Source organism: Lineus longissimus, chromosome 3, assembly GCF_910592395.1.
Source record: "Lineus longissimus chromosome 3, tnLinLong1.2, whole genome shotgun sequence".
NCBI lineage: Eukaryota > Metazoa > Nemertea > Pilidiophora > Heteronemertea > Lineidae > Lineus > Lineus longissimus.
Genome location: NC_088310.1, coordinates 4121546 through 4142672, shown reverse-complemented (window position 1 = coordinate 4142672; position 21127 = coordinate 4121546). Strand labels below are relative to the sequence as shown.

Below are 21127 nucleotides of genomic sequence, written 5' to 3'. Positions count from 1 at the left end.
CCTAACTCCTACTACATGTTTACTACTAGTACAATGTATGGCAAATCTTTGATAAAACAAAAAGGGGAACTCAAGCTAGTTCTCATATCAAGGACTGGCAATTCATATGTTGCATGTACTGGACTGATCATACATGTATGTAGTAACATAAGAATGAGGTGTCACACCCTCTAGCTGATACGAGTTCTGTGGGACTGATATGGCTAGGTAATATCTATTAAATCATCCAAAATCATCCGAAAACAGCAAGACCTGGATCAAGTTCAGTTTTAGTGACAGGCTTTGTTTAGAGGTGGTTGTGAGTCAGAGACGACCAATAGAACTGAACCACATTCAGTAAATTTACCAAATTTACTTTTTTGTTTTGAATTGGGATGTTGGCCATGTTGTACTCCTCAATTGGACTTGGTATCATTTAGCACATCCTTGTTGGACTCTCCATGATTAATATGGCACATCCTTCATAAGGACAGGGAGGTTCAAGTTCCATAACCTTGATAAGGTCAGGCATGGATGTCCTGTTGACATCCAACGAGCACAGAGATTTCTGGTTACCTCTCCATAATGGATATTAGCGTCCTTTAATATATTCTCTACAAGCTTTGTTGTAAGGATCCATGATGAAAGCCGCAGTCCCACGACATATCCTCAACTAGGACAGTTATGTAGTAAGGATCGATAATGAAGATTGTAGTCATGATTGTTAGGTGTCTTCGACTAGGACACTTCTGTAATTAGGATCTGTGAAAGACTGCAGTCATGTGGCTTGGCCTGAATTAGGACAGTTGCGGGATAAGGATCCATGATGAGGACGGGAGTCATGAGACATGTCTTCAACCAGTTCTGTGAAAAGGCTGTGTGATAAAGACCACAGTAATGAGGCATGACCTCAATGAGGACCTGTGAGACTGGAGTCAATAGTGACATGTCCTTAACTAGGATGGTTTTCTTGTTGCACACCCATGAGAACATTGGACTTTATGTTGCACATCTGTGATTCATCCTTGGATGTTGGCAAATCCTTGATAACAACATTTTTTTTCTGTGACCATTCTAAATGAACGAAGAGGCCAAACAAATCCTTGAGTAAGTTATCAGTTATTTATTTCAAAATAATAGATAAGTAATTTACAAATGCAAAACTGATGAAAAACACACAGATAAGACAAGTCACTGACAAAGAATGTACAGATTCTTTAGAAGTGTTGAAAATTGTAGAAAGATTTATGATAAAACGGTAAGACACTTGATACAGTGATTATTGGTGAACATCCTCTTTATAATACTGAAAGCATTCACCACCACCAAAGATACAAAGTTTTTGGGAGAAAGAACCAAAAGGACTGTCCAAAAACAGAACCAAACCAACTCCTATGACTTGTACATTACTGCAACTTGAAAAAGGCCATTTGGAACAGAAGGTAATGTGAGCAGATGTACATGTACACCAATGTGGTCAGTGAGCAATACTTTGTACTTCAGCATATGTGTATAAATTTATTACATGAACCTGTCATGTTCTAACATATTAGGCCCAGTTATCCAGTAACTGTGTCCTCGATACTTTTCATGTCAAACTCAAATATGATCACAGTCTTAAACCGATAGACAGGGAAATTAATTACATGTACATTTCTTTTGACACAAGGTACATGGACATGTATGATAAAATAAGTTAGTTGGTTTTGATACATGTGCTCTTTGACCAGAACAATACTGACTTATATAATTCATCTGATTGCATGGAAACAAACTATTAGGGATCAATCGAAGTAGACATTCCGACTGCAAAATGTTCAACCCTTTCTGCACTGGGTAGAATAAAATTGTGTTACCATGGTTACAGCATACACAGTTAAATAGAATAAGATGAATAGAACTTATAAAAAATAACATAGAATGATTGAGCATACAAAATTCTGATATTTTGCAAACAATATTTACGCAGATTTTAAAGCTACCGACTAAAAAAGAGGAGTCAGGAAAACAGATTATTTCACTGTGGCTGGAAGAAGCTGAGCATTATGACAACATCAATCGTGCAGGTGGGCTGTTGGACAGCTTCAAAATCACACACAATAATCAATCATAAATGCAAACACTAGACTACAAGAGATATCAAATGATCTTTTTATTAACACCTTCCATGACTTTTTAAATACTCTTTCCATGGCTTGACTTTTATTTTCAAGGGACTAGACGAATTATCTTAAGGACACGCCAGAACTCAGATCTTGTTACTGCTAGCAAGTAGGATTGACATCTGCCCCCTGGTTTGCATTTTCTTGTGAGGGTCTAAATCTTCAACTTTGCGTCATCTGAAAAATTGAAATATTTTTGTTGTAAAGTCATTAACCGACAAACAAATTAAAACAAATGCTAATACTAATAGGCTCTCAAACTGTACCATGGTCATATCGGACATGCCAACGACAACGTTATTGTGAACTACAACAATAGTACTATCTATGTTACAAAAAATGTAAAAAAACTCTAACCGTCAATCAATATCTCTGATCTTTCCAACTTACATTTGTCTTCAAAATGTCTCCTTTCCCTATGGGTCGGTGCATTGACATTAAATGTGCATCTTTCTTCATTTTCTGGGCCTTTTTGTTGAAAGACAGAGCTTTGGAAGTTGCTTCCGTAGTGTTTTCTTTCTGCTCTGCACCAGTCCTGTTCTTTCTTCATTTCAACGGCGCACCAGGATTCCCTCGATACCCCAAGTTCGTATATTGCTTTTTCATCAAGACTACCAGCCATCTTTCGATTATGAAGCACTTCAAACCCAAAGAAAGACCAACCAAACCCCAGAAACGTGAAGTTTTTCGAACCAGGAAGTGAAGACTAACAACACTTTTATTGTTAGTAAATCCATCCGCGAGTATCCACAGCAACAGAATGTAGGTCTCAATTACATCTTTGATTTCGGCAAAGATAAGTAAATAACTAACATTTTAATCACTAACAAGAAAAACACATTGATATATTATTGTCAATAGAATCATTACTGACGAAAGGATTGGGTTTATTTGGAGATCTTCGAATGCGCATGAATATTATTTGACCATCAGCAATCTCCATCACCGACGCGCACGATTTGTTATGTTCAATACACTTTGTTGTGTTCAATATACTCTGCACAGGTTAAAATTTGTATGGAGCGCCAAAAGCTAGTAAACTCTTAGAGTAAACTGGATGGCAATAACGAATCATCATCAGGACTATCGAGAGGTGGAGCATATTGAAAATCACTTGTTATGTCAGGATGGCAGACTTTAGAAAGGAAGATTTTACTTCATGGCCCTTTCCGCATCCTCTAACCACTAACAAGTGGTTTTCAATAGGCCTGCTCCGCCTCTCGATATTCTCAAATATTTTCGCATAACAGAGGGGGAAAAACCCTGAATCTCAGGATGTCCTTGTCATCTAACCCCCATAAAGTAACAGGTAAAGTAAAAATCTCACTCTGTGCATGACTTCTTAGGGCGAATAGCTTTGTGTCAACTAAGTCTGTTTGCAGAGCCTCTGTGTATTAGCTTATCCACCCCTCCCCCACCCTCCCCTCACCCTCTCGTCGGCATGTTATTACACTCCGGATGGACTGCCCAGGGAGTCTGGACATTCTATTGGTAGGCCTACACTCCGGACGCAGTGGACGCGGCCTCATCCTGAAGGGGTAGTTACCATATATTCTGAGAAAATGTATCAATATGATGTTATACATGCTTCCCGAAATTGGTGGCTTGCATTGGAACTAACTTTTTCCCCCTTGTACGTCATTAAAGGCATTCAAGTGTGTTGGTCAACCATGACTATCTCCTTTGTCCCTCCACCATAAGGCCTAGTTTCCCCTTATGACATCACTATTTCGGACACTCAGCGCCCCATTTCTGGAAAGGTGTATAGCAAGGAGGATACCGCGGTGACGTCACATCACGTGATCACGACCCATATTACTGATCGCTATGGCCAATCAGATTCAGTCCACTGACAGCACCAGCGCTGAGCACATCTCCACGCCTCACTGTCTGGTGCGCTCCGGTACACAAAAACACCAATAGACATGAAATATTGCAATACCTAGTATGGATTCTTCCTGTGTAAAATAAAATTTACAGAGCAGATTAACTTCCCACGAATTGAGGCTATAGTTTCAGTACATCAACAAGAAACTGGTTATAACCAAGGAGTTCTATTTTGACTTCATCACTGACGGGGAATATCATTGTCGCTATCAGTATCAGCGCATCACTCATGAATTGCCTCTCATGATCGAATTTCGCGCTAATGACCCCATAATCTTGTCGAACCCGATTGTCAAAACCTTTTTAGGTTAAGACCGCGTCCGTACCAAAACGTTCCTCCTATTGTGGTGCCCTATACACTTGACCATATTTCTAGTCAGTAGGCCTATAGTGAATAGTGGGAAATATTCTGTCGTCTGCTAAAACCCCGCCCAAAGCACAGTGGGATCCATATCGTGGTGATGGATGGAACTAAATATCTTGGAATAAGATTCATCGAATCCCGCTACATTATATTGCTTGGAATAAGATTCGTCGAATCCCGCTACATTATATTGTAAGTGTAAAGAAACCCCGCCCAAAACACAGTGGATCCATATCGTGGTGATAGATGGAACTAAATATCTTGGAATAGGATTCATCGAATCCCGCTGCATTATATTAAGTGTAAAGAAGCATCGGATCGGACACGGATGGAAGTTTACGCGAACCGAAAATACGCTGACAAAGATACTTTTGACTCCATTGAGATGGCGTCACAGAAGGTAAACTTTATAACTTTTCGGGTTGTAATCTTAGAAGACACTATCATGCTATCATTGCTGGAACTCTAGCCAAGGAAGTTCTCCTGTAGCCTGATATTTCAACCCCCATCCTCATCCTGGCCAAGTCACAATTAAACTGGTGATATTATTATTAGGCCTATCCATGTGCTCATTAGTTTGATATCATGATGTCTGTTGGGTCATTTTTATGGATGTTACCAGTGGTTTTCAACATACGAAGGAGAGAAACAACCCAGAATCTCAGGATGGTTGTTGGAGGGACAGAAAGGCATTCCCCATGTCATGATGTGGGTTTCAAACCATAAAATCATATGTACAGTATTGCTTGCCTTGTTTCATCCCATCCTGAGGAAATCAGGGGCTGGTTTCATCCAGCCTCTGTTTAGAGTTGATTTCTCTGTCGGAGGTCCAACAAAGTCCTGGCTATTTGAACAGAAGGCTAGTGCATGTCATTCGCTTTTAGCCTAGGGCCTAGGCCCTGTAGCTTAGCTATACCCTATCCAGACTCAAGCCCCCCCCCTTCAATGAATCAAAAGAAAACGTATATTTGAACTATATTTAAAGCTCTAAAACATTAAAAAATAACCTGCATATCTGTGCTTATGATAAGAAGGTTTACACCAGAATAGTACTGCCGCTGGTATGTCCGGAATCGTTGTGGTTATTTATTAATAGGTCAGCCATTGATCGAGACAGTGGACAAAAAGTGTATGAAATTTTTCACGTTGTTTGAATTGTTGGAATATCAATAACATCAATGGCCCTGGTCTATGGGCCATGGGGAACAAAGAAGGCCTGTGCCTGTATGAAGCCTACTGCTCATCAGCCTCGGGGATTGAGTAGGAAGCTTTTATCCCAGGGGTCACTCTCCATTACATCTGTAGAGCATTCTTGTTCTCTGACTTTTCAATAGACCCCCTCCAGCTGGTCACAGCCATATGAAATCCCCACCCCCTTTGCTGGCAAGCTTTTCATTTCCCGTGATACTGCCGCGATTCACCCCTCTCAAGTCGGGTGCCATTGTTCCTTTCCTCAAATACACCTGATATACGTTGGGGAGTTGGGATATGATAGCTGATAATAGAAACTTAAAGCGAACTGGAACCGCCGAGCGATTTATTCAACTTTTCGACTTTCACCGCCCGAGAAAGTCGAGTTCAGATTTGTAGCTCCGCCCCCAGTGCCCGAGCATGCGCAGTTCAATTTGTTATTATTGAGAATCATGTGAGAATCACGTGAGTCATGCGATCTTTCATTCATGAATTTTCGTAGTAAATTCCATAGTAGTGACGTCACTGAATGATTGACAGCTAGGCGCCATGTTTCATTCATGCCTCGCTCTGATCACCCGATACGCGGGAAATGAAAACGAGATCATACGAACTGGCTTGGCGGTTCCAGTTCGCTTTAATTAGTTCTTCGCGCCACGCGCTCTCATTTGCTTGTATTGTTTTGTGCTTGTTACTCAAATTTGAAGTATACAGTACTATCAATATATACTAGAGGAAGACCATACACACGAGGCAGTATCGAAAGACAAGTCTCATTGCAGAGAAACATATTCATACTGGAGGAAGACCATTCACATGAGACAAGTCTCATTGTGTATTCATACTCAATATGATATCTGAAGGACTATCCCTTGGATTTTGGAGATGGGCTATTGTTATTGTCCTTTCTGTAGGTATGTTGAAGGCAGCATAACACAAATATCTAAAATCTAAATAACAAGGGAAAAGAAACTCATTATAAAAATAAATATAAAGAAAAAAAAGAAAAATGTTGTCCACAACCGGATTCGAACTCACGACCTTTGGATCGAACATCGTATTCTACCACTTCTGACGAGCGCTCTACCAACTGCTCCAAAGTTTCTCAGACTTCTGATGTCATGTATTTGTCGAAATCTAATTGGCTGAAAGTCCCTGTACAAATGTACACTACAGTCATGACAGTGCCCCAAAGGTTCAGGCTACTCGAAGGCCTTTAGCGTGTGGCGTGTTGCATTTGCGGTAAAAGATCGCCGGGGCTTGGTGTCATCCATGCGAGTTTCAGAAAAATTGCCCATTGTATAGGTTTTCCTTCGTAACTAGTTGCTCTAGTCTAAGGCCAAGGGTACATTCATATTTTAGGTGATGGTTTGGGTGGGCAGGGGTTGCACAGGGGTTCCGGTTACTACGGTTAGGGCAGCCATGCATCAAATTCTCCCATACCTACCAAAGAGAAAATTCCTGAAATTTTCCGCCTAGGATGTGACATTCTGACTGTAACTGCGGAATGAGTGACCTGATGGGCTTCACTTTCCTTTGGCAATGGGGTGGGGGAGTTCAGAGGGAACCCTATTTCTTCAGCAATGTGTACTCAATTAACAGAGGTACCCGGTATTATTTCCCCTGCAATTTTACAATAACACCATCTTGAACTCTGCACACGTTCAATGGGATCAGCACGCTTTAACTTGCCTTATTTTAAAACAATGTAATCCTCTTCATTTTACAGGAACCTCAATACGTTAGAGTAAGTTGGGTTACATTCCTCTGCATATTCCTGCTTGTTTTATTCTGCATGAATGTTCAGTTTCATGGAGGATACCTGTCCATTTACCAATATATAAATTGAAAATTCCTTTTTTTTTTAGTTACATGAACACTATAGTGGCTCCTCCCTTAGCGGACACCTCCCTGGTAATGACCCTCTCTATCAGGGACACTAGTTCAGTGGTTGATCAGCATAATCTTCAGTGTTCTCCACCATTAACTGCATGAACATTGAATGTATGAAGAGATAGTGTCCAAAAGTTTCATAGGCAGAGGTAGGCCTACAGGACTTTGAAAGCCATCATAATTGACATTTATTGATGCTATCCACAGTGTTCATCGGTGCCTTCAAAGAGAACATCGAGGACAAGCATTGATTAGATGATGTTCCTGGTGTTCAAAAGTGACAAGGGAAAAAATGCCAGATTGAACATTCATTGATGATATCTGTATTCGAGTAGTGTTTATAAGTGGCAAGAGGACAGTCAAATAAAACATTATGAAACCTTGAAAGGTGCATGTATTTCTTTCAGTGAATTCAGATGGTGAATGATTTTCTTGTGAGTGATTTCATTACCAGTTTATGCATAGTTTAATTAAGTTGCAGGATCACCCAATAGAATCGCAGCCAGGACCAGCCAGGCCTTATGTAGTTCCTGTGAATATGGTCAACACTGTCCAAGATGCTGACCTTTCCTATCCAACCAACTTCTCGGAGGCCAGTTTTGACCCTGCATCCAGGAGCATTCTGCAATCGACATACAGAACCCACTACAGCCACAGAGACCTCAACAGGGTTGTCCTCCAGCATGGTGCCGTTCTGCAGCAGAACTCCCTTGATTCATTTGCATCACTTCACGATCGTCTATCTTATGACCAACTGCTCCAAGGTAAGATGACTGATGATTGATTTAAAGGGGAACGTTGTTCGTCATAACTAATGCCGTATTGGTTCAGGATAATAGAAAAGCATTTATACACAGATCAATGCTTCGCTTAAAAGAAGTCCAATCAATAGTTCGCGCGGACAAAACAGTTACGAATGGACATCAGGTCTGATCCAAGTTTTGATCAAGTTGGTCAGTTCATGCCAAATTAGAATATTTTTGTTTTAGGCTTGTTGTTCCAAGGAGAGAAAGTCCTGAATGAGAACCGTTGGTTGTATTACTCCTGTGTGGAGTTCCGGGATGAAAAGGGCACCGACGTAGTCCTTCCGCCAATGACCAATGGAAAAGCTTGCCTAACTGATCAACGGCTGCTACTCTTATCTGCTGAGAGAGGAATGAGTAAGTAGCGTATCAATGTTTTGAGAGTGTTAGGTAATTTTTGGGGGTAATCGAAAACCCTGGATTGAGAAACACTGGACTGGACTGAATTGGACTGGACAGACCATGACTCATTGCACTCCACTACCTGGATCATTTGACCCTTTCGATAAATAACCATCACACCCAATCAGAGAACAATGAAGGGCGTGGCCTTACCTCTGCACATATACCATTCGGGTGACGGCAAAAGCATACTTGTGGCTGTCTTTGATGTGGTTTTTTCAACAGAATCTTTTTCATTCATTGGAAATTAATCGCTGCTGTAAGCGTGTCATCTCAATCGTCATGCCACGGGTGAGGTTGTGTAAGGGGTTCACACCTCCTGATGTATCTTCTTCAGATGCTGGTTTCTCCATGTTTGGAAACCCAAAGAAGACCCCAGGTGGTTACCATGTGGAGACCTTGTTGACAGACACTGTACACTATAAGCCGATCCCACTCAGCTGCTTTTACAGCGTCGAGCTGCATATCGCGTCTGGCTCGAAAAGTGAAGTGAACATCCATGCTAAACCACCATGGTGTTGTGGATTGTTTGGCAGATGCTGCACAGTAAGTAAATGAAACAAGTCTAGTTTGAGGCGTGATAGTCAAAAGTCTTCCTTCTGCGTTTCCTCTTCGGTAGTTATGCATACTTCACATCCATGTAATTGGCAAGGAGGTCCAGTTTAACAGTCCCATCTATCGAGTTATATTATTGCAACACTTAAAAAGCCATCTTTTCCTTTGAATTACCATCTTATCCAGGGTAATTGGACCAAACAGTGGAGCTCAGACACTGTCATTTCGTCTGCCTACAACCAGCGTGAGATCACTTTAGGCGTCACCCTTCCTCCCTGGGGTATGAGGGCCTTCATTCGGATCCACTTGAACCCGAACATGCCGCTTGCTGTTGCCAGGGACTTCGTTTCCTGCTTACAGTGTTTTTCAAGGAATCTTCACTAGAAACTTTGAGAAATCAAGCAGTTGCCACTTAGGTTTGGCACTGCGATGAACCGTGGGTGACTGGAATGTGCAAGACTCTGAAGATCCCCACATGGACTGATATGCCAACGGAAGGCACTTTTATGCAATCAAGTGAACAGAGAGCTCATCTCAGTAAAGGTTCCCATTTTGTTATACTTGAATCGGCACCACAATTGGCAGACGTTGAAACAAAATTTCCAGATTCTATATCCGGTTGCGCCAACGTAACTAGATAAAAATCGGGAAATTATGATCCAACCTGTCGGTCACAACGCTGATCCAAAGTCCTCAAAGGAGTATTGGCCAGGCCTGGTATTAAATGCCAGTGTGAAATGAAATACCTATGTACTTAACTGTGTACTGAGTAGTGGATGCAACTGCAGCCAGTATACAATGTATTGTAGTTGACCAACAGAGCTGTAGCCATTCAGGGATCAAAATCCAGCCCTATTTGGTAGCACATGCGACCACATGTCCTCACACATTTGAAGTTGTGGGCAACCTGCTTGAATGTGCTCCTAAAATAGGCTTTTCTGAAAGTGAAATTTGATTCCTGCCAATCTCGTCGTTTGTGCGGATTGAATTTGAAGTCGCTGCATATGTGTGTATTCAAGAAAACTGTTTCTCCCCAAAATCAGACTGCTTACTGGTGTATATCAAAGATATTTCTTTCTGACCTTTGTTTTGAGTCTAAACTGACTGCCAACATGTTACACAGTAAAAAAATATCCCTCCAGAAGTTCAGTGTCCAGTATAGCAAAGGAAGACAGGATCTAGGCTCCATTCTCAGTATCAGGAATGTAATTTAACAGGAGCAGAATTAAGAGTGTCAAATTTAGCTTGCTTGCTTATTATTCTGTAAGAAATGGAACCGGCTCCGACACAACCATCTTGATGCTCAAGCTTTGTATCCACTCCACCATCCCGGAGTCCGTTTCACCAATGAGGGGAGGTAACGGACAGAGTACCCACAATGGTTCAGAAAGTGACAAAACGGGGCCTTACTCCAACACAACCTCAAAGTCACACAGGCTACAGAGTGCTGTCTTCAGTTTAAAAACTGTCATCGGGTTATTTTCCAATAATCAAGTGAACATTCGAATTGTCAGTGACAGTATGATGTTCTCAGCCAGAGACCCTTTCATCACTCGTACTCACCAGGACCCGAATGTGACATATGACAGTCTCACATTCAGGTCCTGGTGAGTACCAGGAGTAGCTGTTATCTTCAGACAGTTTAGTTGATCACAGACCAAGACAAACAAAAGAAATGGACAGTCATTTGCCTTTATCTCTCTCTACTGTTGATTTATACAGTACCAAAAACTCTAGCCTATAGAAAAATAACAACAGCTTCAAAATACATCCTTGCGCTAGCAAACTACAAAACTACTGCAGTGTCAGAAAAATATATTTACATTTTCAGCCAGAAAGATAAAACCTGGCAAATTAGCAAAGACAATATAAGTTTATGAAAAAGTGTGGCCTAGTTCTCGGGGCAGGAACAGTAACATCCTTAAAACAACCCCAAAGATCATTTACATTATATCATGAGAGTTACTGTTGGGTACAATTCATAAGTCAGCATCTGCTCTGTTTTGTGCCAAATTTATATTGAACAGAGGTTTACTTCTCTTGATGTTTGTATATCTTTATTGCCTTGGAAATATCTGAAGATGAAATGACATTTTAACTTTCCAATTAAACAATTTTAAAGGTGTAATATTTTTGGGTGTGTCCATTTCTTATTGTTTTCCATCATTGTTTAGAAAAGCCGAAAGACGTATTGACATGTTTTTCCAGGTTATTCCCCCAAAGAAAAAGTCGTGGTCTCTCCAGGTGTCTATTTTGAAGATTAGGGGAGCAACCCAAAATGTTACACTTGAATTAATGAAACTGAAGATTGGAACCTGTAGCTGGTCATGGTAAATCCACAGCTGTGGATCTCTACTGGAATGAATTAGTTTTAAACCATGGTACATATGCCACTGGATCAAGTAACGTACCCAAATTATGGTTGGCCTGTATGTGTATTTTTACATAAATACAGAAATAACGTGAAACATCACTTAAGACTGACTGAGAATAGTATTTCTGTTATCAGTGAATGATTGTTGATAGTTCAAGGAAGCTGATGAAATATTCAGTTTTTCCTTGATAACTAGAATATCACAGTTACAATCATGTTAACTACAATGCCCAATAGTGAAATTGAATCAATCGGACAAAAAAAATGGCACTACCTAACACATTTATACACCTTATATTCCTTTATAACAAGTCACCGGTACATATTAAATAGATGTACCCTTCCTAAATCAAGTAGGATGATAGTATCAAGGCCTACATGTACCTGGGTTTTTTTATAAGATCTGTTTCTCAAACTACAATCTTTATAGTTCTTTATAAATGCCAAACACTTCTTGAATGTCAAAATATAATGCAGAGGTCACCATGAATCTGGTACCCCCACTCGTCAAAGATCACCACTAATTTAGTGACAAATTATGTGGGGAAGGTTGTTTTCTGACCATCAAATTAAACTCCTGTCAATAACAAAAATATGCAATTTTGAATACCTGCCAAGTTATTCAACATTTTTAATAGAAAGTTATTGGTACCACGGTACAAGCAGCAATCATAAATGAATTGAACAAAAACACAAACTAAGTAACCTGCATGTAAGCATGATTTCACCAACTCAAAACAAAATACATGCATCAAGACTTTTTTAAGTAAACGCTTCGCACGCCAAATAGCTGGACAAAATTACCACGAAAACATATTAACAACAATGGTACACCCATGCCAGAGTCTGTCAAAATATTTTTCACTGAATTTGAAGTCAATAAAAAAATCATATTAACGATTTCATGTATAAACATTTAAAAAATTGGTGAAAAACTGTGTCCATACAAAACAACGAAAAGCAAATTTTTTCAAATCTTTTTTATGCACTCTTTGAAAAACTTCTGTGTGAAAAAATTGTGAGCTGAGAAAGTGACCAACAATATAAAACTTGTAAACCACTGGCGAAACATCGTACCTGTAGCTCAGTACTTTTTTTCAACATGGAATCATCACCAAAAATGTGTGTAGGACGGCGGTTTCTAATCTACAAAAGACATCCCCACCAAGATTATCTAAGTGCAAGTTTAGACACAAGTTACAGGTGTTAGTCATTAATAACACAGTGCATTATGTGAAAAATATCGCTGTAATTAAAAAAACTCACAATAAATGAAAACATCAAGAAATCTGCGATCTCGATTGCCTCCCTATTTGACAAAACTATCTCTGGCCTTGACATGTCTGAAGTCCGGGAGGGCCACTCCCAAAGAAGGAGTATGAACAGATTTTAAAAAGTCCCTTTGTTCTTGAATTGAAACCCAATAGGAACCTGGACTTGTGTCATTCATTACCCAATTTCATGCTCAAACTATTTGTATTGAATAAACAATCATGTTTTCACACTTCACACAGATTTCTACATTGTCCTTCAAATTTTCCGAAATATCGTCGTTCTCTAAGTCAACAGGGCATCAATTATATAATGTCCTATCATTTTGCAAAAATATGACAATTGATAGATGGTCCAATTTTCAATGGACTGTAACATGCCAATCTAAAATTTTATTTTGGAGATAGACATGGTATTCATGAACAACCAACCCTGTTAGTCGAGAAGACTGAAATTCAACACAAAAGTGATAAATAAGGCTACATGTCTCAACCTTCCACACAAAACAGCGGCAAGCTGATTTGTGACCCCAGTAGCATTTGGTTCAGATTCCTTATTCCTGATTCTCGTGCAAGTAAATTCTCGATCCTCCTATGGGATTCGAACCCACAACCATGAGGTTGACATGACAAGTACTCTACGACCGAGCTAAAGGGAATTTCCCTGCAAACTCGGGCTTGTAGTAGTGTGTCAGTATTACATTATGGTTGGGACCAGGACAGACGTTTATTCCCATAAATCACCGACTTGTGCACCTACAAATGGATTACTGCTTCAGCCCTTACACAGAGAATCGGGTATAATCAACGGTTACAGGAAAATTCGTCCCCGGATAATTCGTCCCCGGAAAATTCGTCCCCGCAAATTCGTCCCCGGATAATTCGTCCCCAAGGAAAATTCGTCCCCGGAAAATTCGTCCCCGAGGATAATTCGTCCCCGAGGATAATTCGTCCCCGGAAAATTTGTCCCCGAGGATAATTCGTCCCTGGAAAGTTCGTCCCCGAGGATAATTCGTCCCCAGAATATTTTACAAAGTTGAAAGTTTCTGACTTTACTTTCTAAGACTCTTAAGTCTTGTCGAATGGACTGTAGTAATAACTACTACTTTCGATTTTTCTCATTCAGTGTAACATCTCTCTTTACTACCATACTAGCTAGTTACCAACCCCACTATTTATATAGGAGGTAGAGTTAGGCAGGCGAAATATTTTATTGAAGAGTTTAGAGCTTTTCTTTCATTCTGACCAGTAAAAATACTTATTTGAAAAAAAAAAAATTATTTCACCTGCCTACCCCTACCTACTATGAAAGGAGTGGAGTAGGTAACTAGCTAGTAGGGTAGTATTAAATGGTAAAGAGAGATATAATGAATGAGAAAAGTCAAAAGTAGTAAGTAGTAGTTATTCCTAGAAAGTAATGTCAGAAACTTTCAACTTTTGTTCAATTTTCCAGGGACGAATTATCTTCGAGGACGAATTTCCCAGGGACGAATTATCCTAGGGGACATATTTTCCGGGGACGAAATTTTCCTCGGGGACGAATTTTCCAGGGACGAATTATCCTCTGGGACGAATTCTCCAGGGACGAATTATCCTCGGGGACGAATTATCCGGGGACGAATTTTCCTCGGGGACGAATTTTCTGGGGACGAATTTTCCTAGGGGACGAATTTTCCGGGGACGAGTTTTCCGGGGACGAATTTTCCGGGGACGAATTTTCCTAGAGCCATAATCAACTGACTTGAAAACCAGGAATAAGTAACCAACTTGTGAAAGACACCCTGAGATTAATCTACATCAAGATCATAGATCACACTATTGCTGAAGTTAAATGCGCATTGTGTCTTGTGTTCATTCTCATAGCAATCAACACCAGAGGAAGCTTTGTCATCCCAACTCAAAGAGTTAGCAGCATCCCCATCACAAGAACCCCCAGTCCTTTCATCAACATCATCTTCATCATCACTAGCTGCCTCTTTACTCAATACTTTTATCTTGTCTTTAAACCCGTCAGCCACAAGATTGTCTGACATCTGCTTGGCATTGTCAGGCGTCTGCTTGTCAGTGTCTGCATCGCCGAGTTCCTCCCAGCTCTGTTTGACAGAATCCTCCTCCTCCTTCTCCATACTATCCCCTTCCTGTTGCTCATTGGAATCTCCACCAACAACCTCATCACTCACACTAGTCCTCAACTCATCATCACTAATTTTATTAGCAATCCCTCCAGCATGTACATCATCTCTACCAATAGTCCTATCCACATCTTTTTGTGGCAGACTCAAATCACTGGTCTCGTCAGGAAGTGTATCGAGGTTCCCTGCTTTGCCACAAGGCGGCATTCCGATAAATGGCGTATCATCACTGCTACTGCACTCGGAGCCTGTGCTGCTGTGCCTGCGTCGACGATCCTGTTTCTGGTCCTTCTTCCTTTGGCGCCGCCGTTTACTTTTCAGTGCTGTTTTCATGGTTGTGACAGCCTGCGTCGATCTGAACGTCGTCATATCAATATGCTCATTGAAGGAGACAGATTTACGCAGCCTTCCTTCACCAGTCTCTGTCTCTGATGCAGACCATGAATCTTGGCGCGAACTTTCCCGGCTGAAAGCAGGATCACCTCCCATTCGGCCATTCCAGCTGCTTGACAGGTCATCACTGGCGCTGGATTCAGAGACAGTTCGCCTCAGGATACTTGGGATGTTTGGTGTGGCCTTTTGGTGGACCACTTCAATCTCTCGTGGAGAGTGATCAGTGTCAGAATCGGAGAGGAATGGATTACCCTGAAAGATGAAGTAGGATCATAAGAAAGAGGATCTCTTTTATACTGCAACAGGCTTGAGGCAGACTACGCAGTTTGACAGACATGTGAAAAACCTGTTCCATGCATGGCAAAAATACCATCTAAGTATGGACATGACCAACACCTTATCAATTGATACAATATTTGACCACAAGACGACGTAATACATATTGATAATTCACGATCAGAGCTGCCGCAAGTCAAAACAATTCCATTAGGATCAATGGGCATTAATTTGGCCGATTGATGAATTTGGGCTAATCATGGTATATGTAGCATCCACAAATCTGAAGCGATTGTATGAGTGGGGAGTATCCAGAATACATTGCAATTGTATTGTATCCAGTCAGCTGCAGCTCTTAAATGGAGGAATGCAGCCAAACTTGACAAAAATCATCATCCATTTGACACTACAGCAATCAGCTATACATGTATATACCTACCCCAACTTCTATGACCAATTTCTCCTCATTCAGATCAGATACTTTGAAGGGAGGAAGGGAATCGGTCTTCGTCGTGTCCCTGTGACTGGCCTCGGATGTCAGGTGGTCTAGGCTCTCACCCAGGCTTTCCTCTGTTACAAACAGCTTCTCCTGCAGAGATAGAACATTAGAAAAGATAAGTGAAATAATAAACGATCGCCACTGATAACTCGACTGTTGCTTCTCATATGCAGCATTGACAGCAGCTTTTTTCTCTCTGCCAGTCCTCAATAACCTGAATAATACTATTGCTACAGTTTTTACCTGCAGTCTTCCATATGCAATGTTCTGAAAGGCCCCTCGGTCAATGTGCCTGATATCTGCTGGTATATACTCAATTTTATTGAGTGAGCCACAATTGTAGAAATAAAAGAGCTGTCATACATTGGAGAATATTCGAATTGACTTGTTGTTAGATTTCTTTATCCACAAGACAAGTTGGGACAGATCTTGGCAAATTTTAACTGGGACACCAATGCAATCTCAGTTCCTTCAAGCATATTTGCATTTCTTTGCACTCGACAAACATTATCTAACCCCATTCACATGTTTTATCCTGTTTAGACCAAATTTAGTTGTATTGTGCATGTCATCATGATCGTGGACTCTAGGTTTTCCTGGTTTACACGTTCATATATAATACCTAAGGATATCATGACATGTTTTGTAGCTCACCAAGTACCACAGGAAATCATATAAACAAGACAGTCAGGAAGGTTCCAGAAGGGGGTAAAATAATCAATCACAGCCGGAACAATAAGATGTAGTGAATACAGACAATACACAATTGTTCGTCTGTTTATAGCCCCAAGCGAACTGACACTGAGATGTAACCATCATCTTTCAGGCATTATGTTACCAAGGAACAATCAATAACTGTGATCTGTGAATGATATCTGATTATGATTGGACTCAAATTCATCAACTATATGTCATTTCAGAAGCAAATGCATCGAAAGACAAAGAAGCATAACAGGACAATGATCTCAGATAGACGCTGAGTTTAAAGTACTATCAGCAAGAGGCTGATCATTTCGATCTAAAGAACACATATAATCACAGGTCTCCCAGCAAAAAAGATGCACAAAATTACATCCAGAACACTCACCCATGGCAATGATAGAAAACTCCAGAAGTAATGATGAAAACAATTCCACCAGAATACCACAAATCCAACAAGTTTTCCTTCCATGTTCAACCCCAAGAATTTCTGGGCCAGTTTCCTAATATTAACTTAATCCACAGAGCACCATGTTGTATTTCGTGAGGTGAAAGTATTTTTTTACAGTTTTTACAGGTAAGCTCTCTTATGTTAGATAGTACTTTATCTTTGCAACAATCCACAGGTGCTCTACCAGTAAGACTTGAGCTATAATCACAGCACTGGATCATACCACTCGAAGGCTGAAGGGAGGGAAGCTGTAAGGCATAAGCTCTTAGTATTCTCGCAATTATTGATATAACCTAGATCATGTAGCCAATGGTATTAGAACAGATCATTCCAGAATAATCAATGAACACTTTCTCTACTGTAATGAACACCACGGTTGACTGAACTGTAAAATGACCAAGCAATATACTGACATGCACACTGCCTTGGGCAAAACATGCCTGGCAGATTATCTTTTTAAATTTGAAATTTCGTTCCAAAGCTTTTAACAGTAAACTCTTTTTGAATACTAGACAAGCATCACTGAAGACAAAGCAGTGTGGAACCATAGAAGACATGGTGCCATGTTCGGTGCATCAGCATGACCTGATGATGATGGGTTACAACTTTCAGTGATCTGAACATTATAAGGAATCCCAACAGAAAATAAACCTCCACAAGTTACAGGTTACTCCATTTGTTCAGAAAAGTGATGACTGCATTCGTCAGTAAAACAGGACTGTCCATTCAAGATCAAGAATCCGGAAAAAGAAGAAGACAGGCAAGCGATAAAGAAAACACTGTCCGAGACTGAGAGACTATGAATGTGCTGGGATGGATTACCTTCCATGCCTTAGACAAGGACATCATTTTGTCGAAAGAATATCCCTACTGCCTACTTGGAATATCTGGAGATATGTTGCATTATCAATCTCAGTCATCCACGTCACAAGCGACATCACAATCAAACAGTAATGAATCTTCTGTTATCTGTTTTAGTATTGACCACCATAGGCCATCTGTTTCCTTGAGCAGAGCTTCAGAGACCGAGGCCCAGATCAAATCATTGATTTTTTTAAAAACCATACTTCAATATGTACGTTTACAACAACACATGCATTTTATGTCAACTAGAACATGTTCCAATGTGTAGCACATTCAGGATGTTAAGCCTTTACTGCTGGTTTCTTGAACGAACACATTGCATAGATTTCATCATCCACCTGTCAGTGGTACTGGTAGTTTCATCATACCCAGCTGTCAGTGTCAGTTCTAAAGTGAGATAAAACACTTTGGGTCTGTATAATATCAATAGCCTGGAAAGTGTAACTGAAAGAAACATATTTTCTACTCGAATTATTAGTAAATTGAAGTAATTATCAAGCTTTCTACAAGGAAAATTTGAAAAATTCTAAATTTGTGCATCCCGAGGTTCCAAGACAAAAAAATAGGGCTAAATGATAAGATTCCATTAATTTCAATTTATAATTCGCTCATTATGATGACAAGTGATGACCACTGATAAACATCGTCCAGTAAAATGAGGCTGAATTTAGAATGTCAAGATCCATGTCCTTTTCAACACTTCATACTCATGAATTAGAATATACTCACTTCAAAAGAATTTTCATCCAGGCCAACTTGATAGCTTTTCCACTCCTGCCTGCAGGATTTCTCTTTCAGTAACAAGAGCACCAGATTCTCATCCATCACATCCACGCCAGCCTGCTCTGGGACAAAACTGCAACTTTCAGGAAACCGGACACAGTAGCAGTAATGGCAGGGAAATCCCCCTGCACCTACAGTAACAAATTTCAAAGTCACTGTCCTTTTATCTGCCGAGAAACTTTTGCTGACGCTATCAATGGAAACTTTTTTAACCTGGATAACACAGCTAACCGTTTGATCATCTTGACTCACATCGTAGCTGTTCGGGAAAGAATACGAGATCTTTGGAACAAACTTCTCATCACCAACATCTTCACTGGACCAAATGCACTTTTCGTCTCTGTAATCTTCTCCCTCTCCTGAGGAGTCTGGGAGATCACCAGAATCGATTGATTGTTGTTGAGCAGGCATACTAAAGTCATCAGAATGCAAGACCTCAATCAACGGTTTAGAATTACTGAGGTCTTCATTCACTGGGATTAAATCGGGCAGACCCTCCGGCTTCGATGGTACATTTTCATCTGGTGCAATGTCCAATGTCAAACCTTTTCGTTCATCAGGGATAACGGGCAACGTTACTGTCAACTTTCTCTTGTTCTTATCAAACTTGGCACTTCCATTGGCCTCGTCAACTGGGTACGGGAGATTCAAGTCCAGTTTATAAGCAGCTGGTTTGGTTGAGATCAGGATAAGCTTCTTTTCCATGATGTCCAAATCGACAGAGGCGGCCGACTTCAACAAAGGCAGGTCAACAGTAACAACCAATTCAGTAGGTCTGGTGCTTGTCCTTGCATCAGGGGCATCTCTGTATTCTTGAATGTCAAGTTCGGAACGATGGACAATACTGTATTTTGGCACTGCATCATCATCATCATCTTCTTTTTCATTCTGTCCGTTGACTTGGGTCTTTTCAGCCTGCTTTCGTTTCGCTTCTTCCCTATTCAGTATTTCTTCTTGCATCTTTTTCGACTTTTCATCTGTTGTACAATTGTCATAGGGATAGGGAAAATTCAACGGGTCATCTGTGTTTCCATTGGTTTCCGTCGACGCAGGGGTTTCATTCGAAGATTCAGACTTTTTCTTGCGAATGACGGTAGCCTGCGGGGTTCCTTTGAACTTCATCTTTAGCAACTTTTTATTCTTCTTGTCCAATTTCACATCAAAAGACCGCATTATTCCATCAAACGCAGTGTCTTCAATAATTTTTTGGAACCTTTCATTGCTGTTGGCCATCCGAAGAGTGTCGGGATGAAACACGACATCGTAAACCTTGCACTTTTTCGACAGTTTATCAAGGTCATCCCGGACAGGGGAAAAGGAGTGCGGGATTGACCACTGGAGTCCTTTCTTTCCATCAGGCCCAACCTGACTGGTGGAGCTAGGCTTTTCAATATGCTCGTTGCTACAAATATTTATAAATGCCTTGTTATCACCATTGACAGTAGTTTTGAGAACATAACCGGGTTCTGGGTTTATGAACGTGATGTCCATGCCCCTTTCACCCTCCATTTGAGCGATCTCTTCTTCATATTTACGGCGGTTGTCAGGGTCAGAGATCTCCTCTGCATACTCGACAAATAGTTTTCTAAACTCTTCATTCTTTAAAGCGGTTGACAGACGCTCCACTTCTTCGGGAGTTATGTCTAAATCTTTCCAGTTTTTCGTTCTGCTTTCCGTCGACGCCATGATAACAATCTTACTGCGCATGCGCACTTGCTCTTTAAACTATCCCACAATGCAATAAATCAACAAACAAATGAACAACGCGCATCTCTTTTGGGGCATGTTCGTTCCAGATCTTTCTTCAATGACCAATAGAATAAACAAACAATATAAACAAACAGTTACTTGGGAACAAAGTCAACAGACAGACTTGGAGGGATTTTCAAAGTAATAGAATAATGTTCCTGAGTCTCTCAGAAACACATCCTCCGCAATTCCATGATTGTGCCTTTGTCCTCGGGCAAGTCACTTGGCTTTAGAGGATATCGGCAGTCATCCCAACGTAAATCACTGGTTTTAAATATACTCCCCTTTTGTATACGATGTAGGAGTATCAAAAACCTGTATCTCAGGATGGTCATCAGTGGGAGAGTGGGATTCATCAGAAAACTGAAAGGCAGTAATCTGCATGCATGAAACTTGGTTT

The 21127-nt window shown here is 40.6% G+C and overlaps 2 protein-coding genes across 6 annotated transcripts; one reads left to right on the top strand and one right to left on the bottom strand.

The window, feature by feature from the left end:
- The first annotated feature begins 4642 nt into the window (after nucleotides 1–4642).
- LOC135485432 (uncharacterized) lies at nucleotides 4643–12452 on the top strand. Of its 5 annotated transcripts, none has more exons than XM_064767436.1 (6): nucleotides 4656–4792; nucleotides 7313–7330; nucleotides 7952–8240; nucleotides 8466–8636; nucleotides 9019–9227; nucleotides 9423–12452. In XM_064767436.1, the coding sequence occupies exons 1-6, from the start codon at nucleotides 4721–4723 to the stop codon at nucleotides 9618–9620; spliced, it is 957 nt and encodes a 318-aa protein (XP_064623506.1). In that variant the 5' UTR covers nucleotides 4656–4720; the 3' UTR covers nucleotides 9621–12452. The 5 variants fall into 5 exon arrangements, with proteins under 5 accessions (XP_064623509.1, XP_064623506.1, XP_064623508.1 ...); XM_064767437.1 differs by having other exon boundaries at nucleotides 4661–4792; nucleotides 7958–8240; XM_064767439.1 differs by lacking the exon at nucleotides 7313–7330 and having other exon boundaries at nucleotides 4643–4792; nucleotides 7958–8240.
- Nucleotides 12453–14302: 1850 nt separating this feature from the next.
- On the bottom strand, nucleotides 14303–20664 carry LOC135484605 (protein kintoun-like). The gene is made up of 3 exons (XM_064766238.1): nucleotides 18925–20664; nucleotides 16122–16271; nucleotides 14303–15658 (listed from the first exon to the last, which is right to left on the bottom strand). Exons 1-3 carry the CDS (start codon nucleotides 20662–20664, stop codon nucleotides 14669–14671), a joined length of 2880 nt encoding a protein of 959 aa, XP_064622308.1. The 3' UTR covers nucleotides 14303–14668.
- Nucleotides 20665–21127: the final 463 nt, after the last annotated feature.

Coding starts and splice junctions, on each gene's coding strand:
- LOC135484605 (XM_064766238.1), bottom strand. CDS start 20,664: ATGGCGTCGACGGAAAGCAGAACGAAAAACTGGAAAGATTTAGACATA. Junction 16,272..18,924: donor TGGATGAAAATTCTTTTGAA/GTGAGTATATTC, acceptor CTATCTCTGCAG/GAGAAGCTGTTTGTAACAGA. Junction 15,659..16,121: donor AATTGGTCATAGAAGTTGGG/GTAGGTATATAC, acceptor TTCATCTTTCAG/GGTAATCCATTCCTCTCCGA.
- LOC135485432 (XM_064767436.1), top strand. CDS start 4,721: ATGGAAGTTTACGCGAACCGAAAATACGCTGACAAAGATACTTTTGAC. Junction 8,637..9,018: donor ATCTGCTGAGAGAGGAATGA/GTAAGTAGCGTA, acceptor TATCTTCTTCAG/ATGCTGGTTTCTCCATGTTT. Junction 9,228..9,422: donor TGTTTGGCAGATGCTGCACA/GTAAGTAAATGA, acceptor CATCTTATCCAG/GGTAATTGGACCAAACAGTG.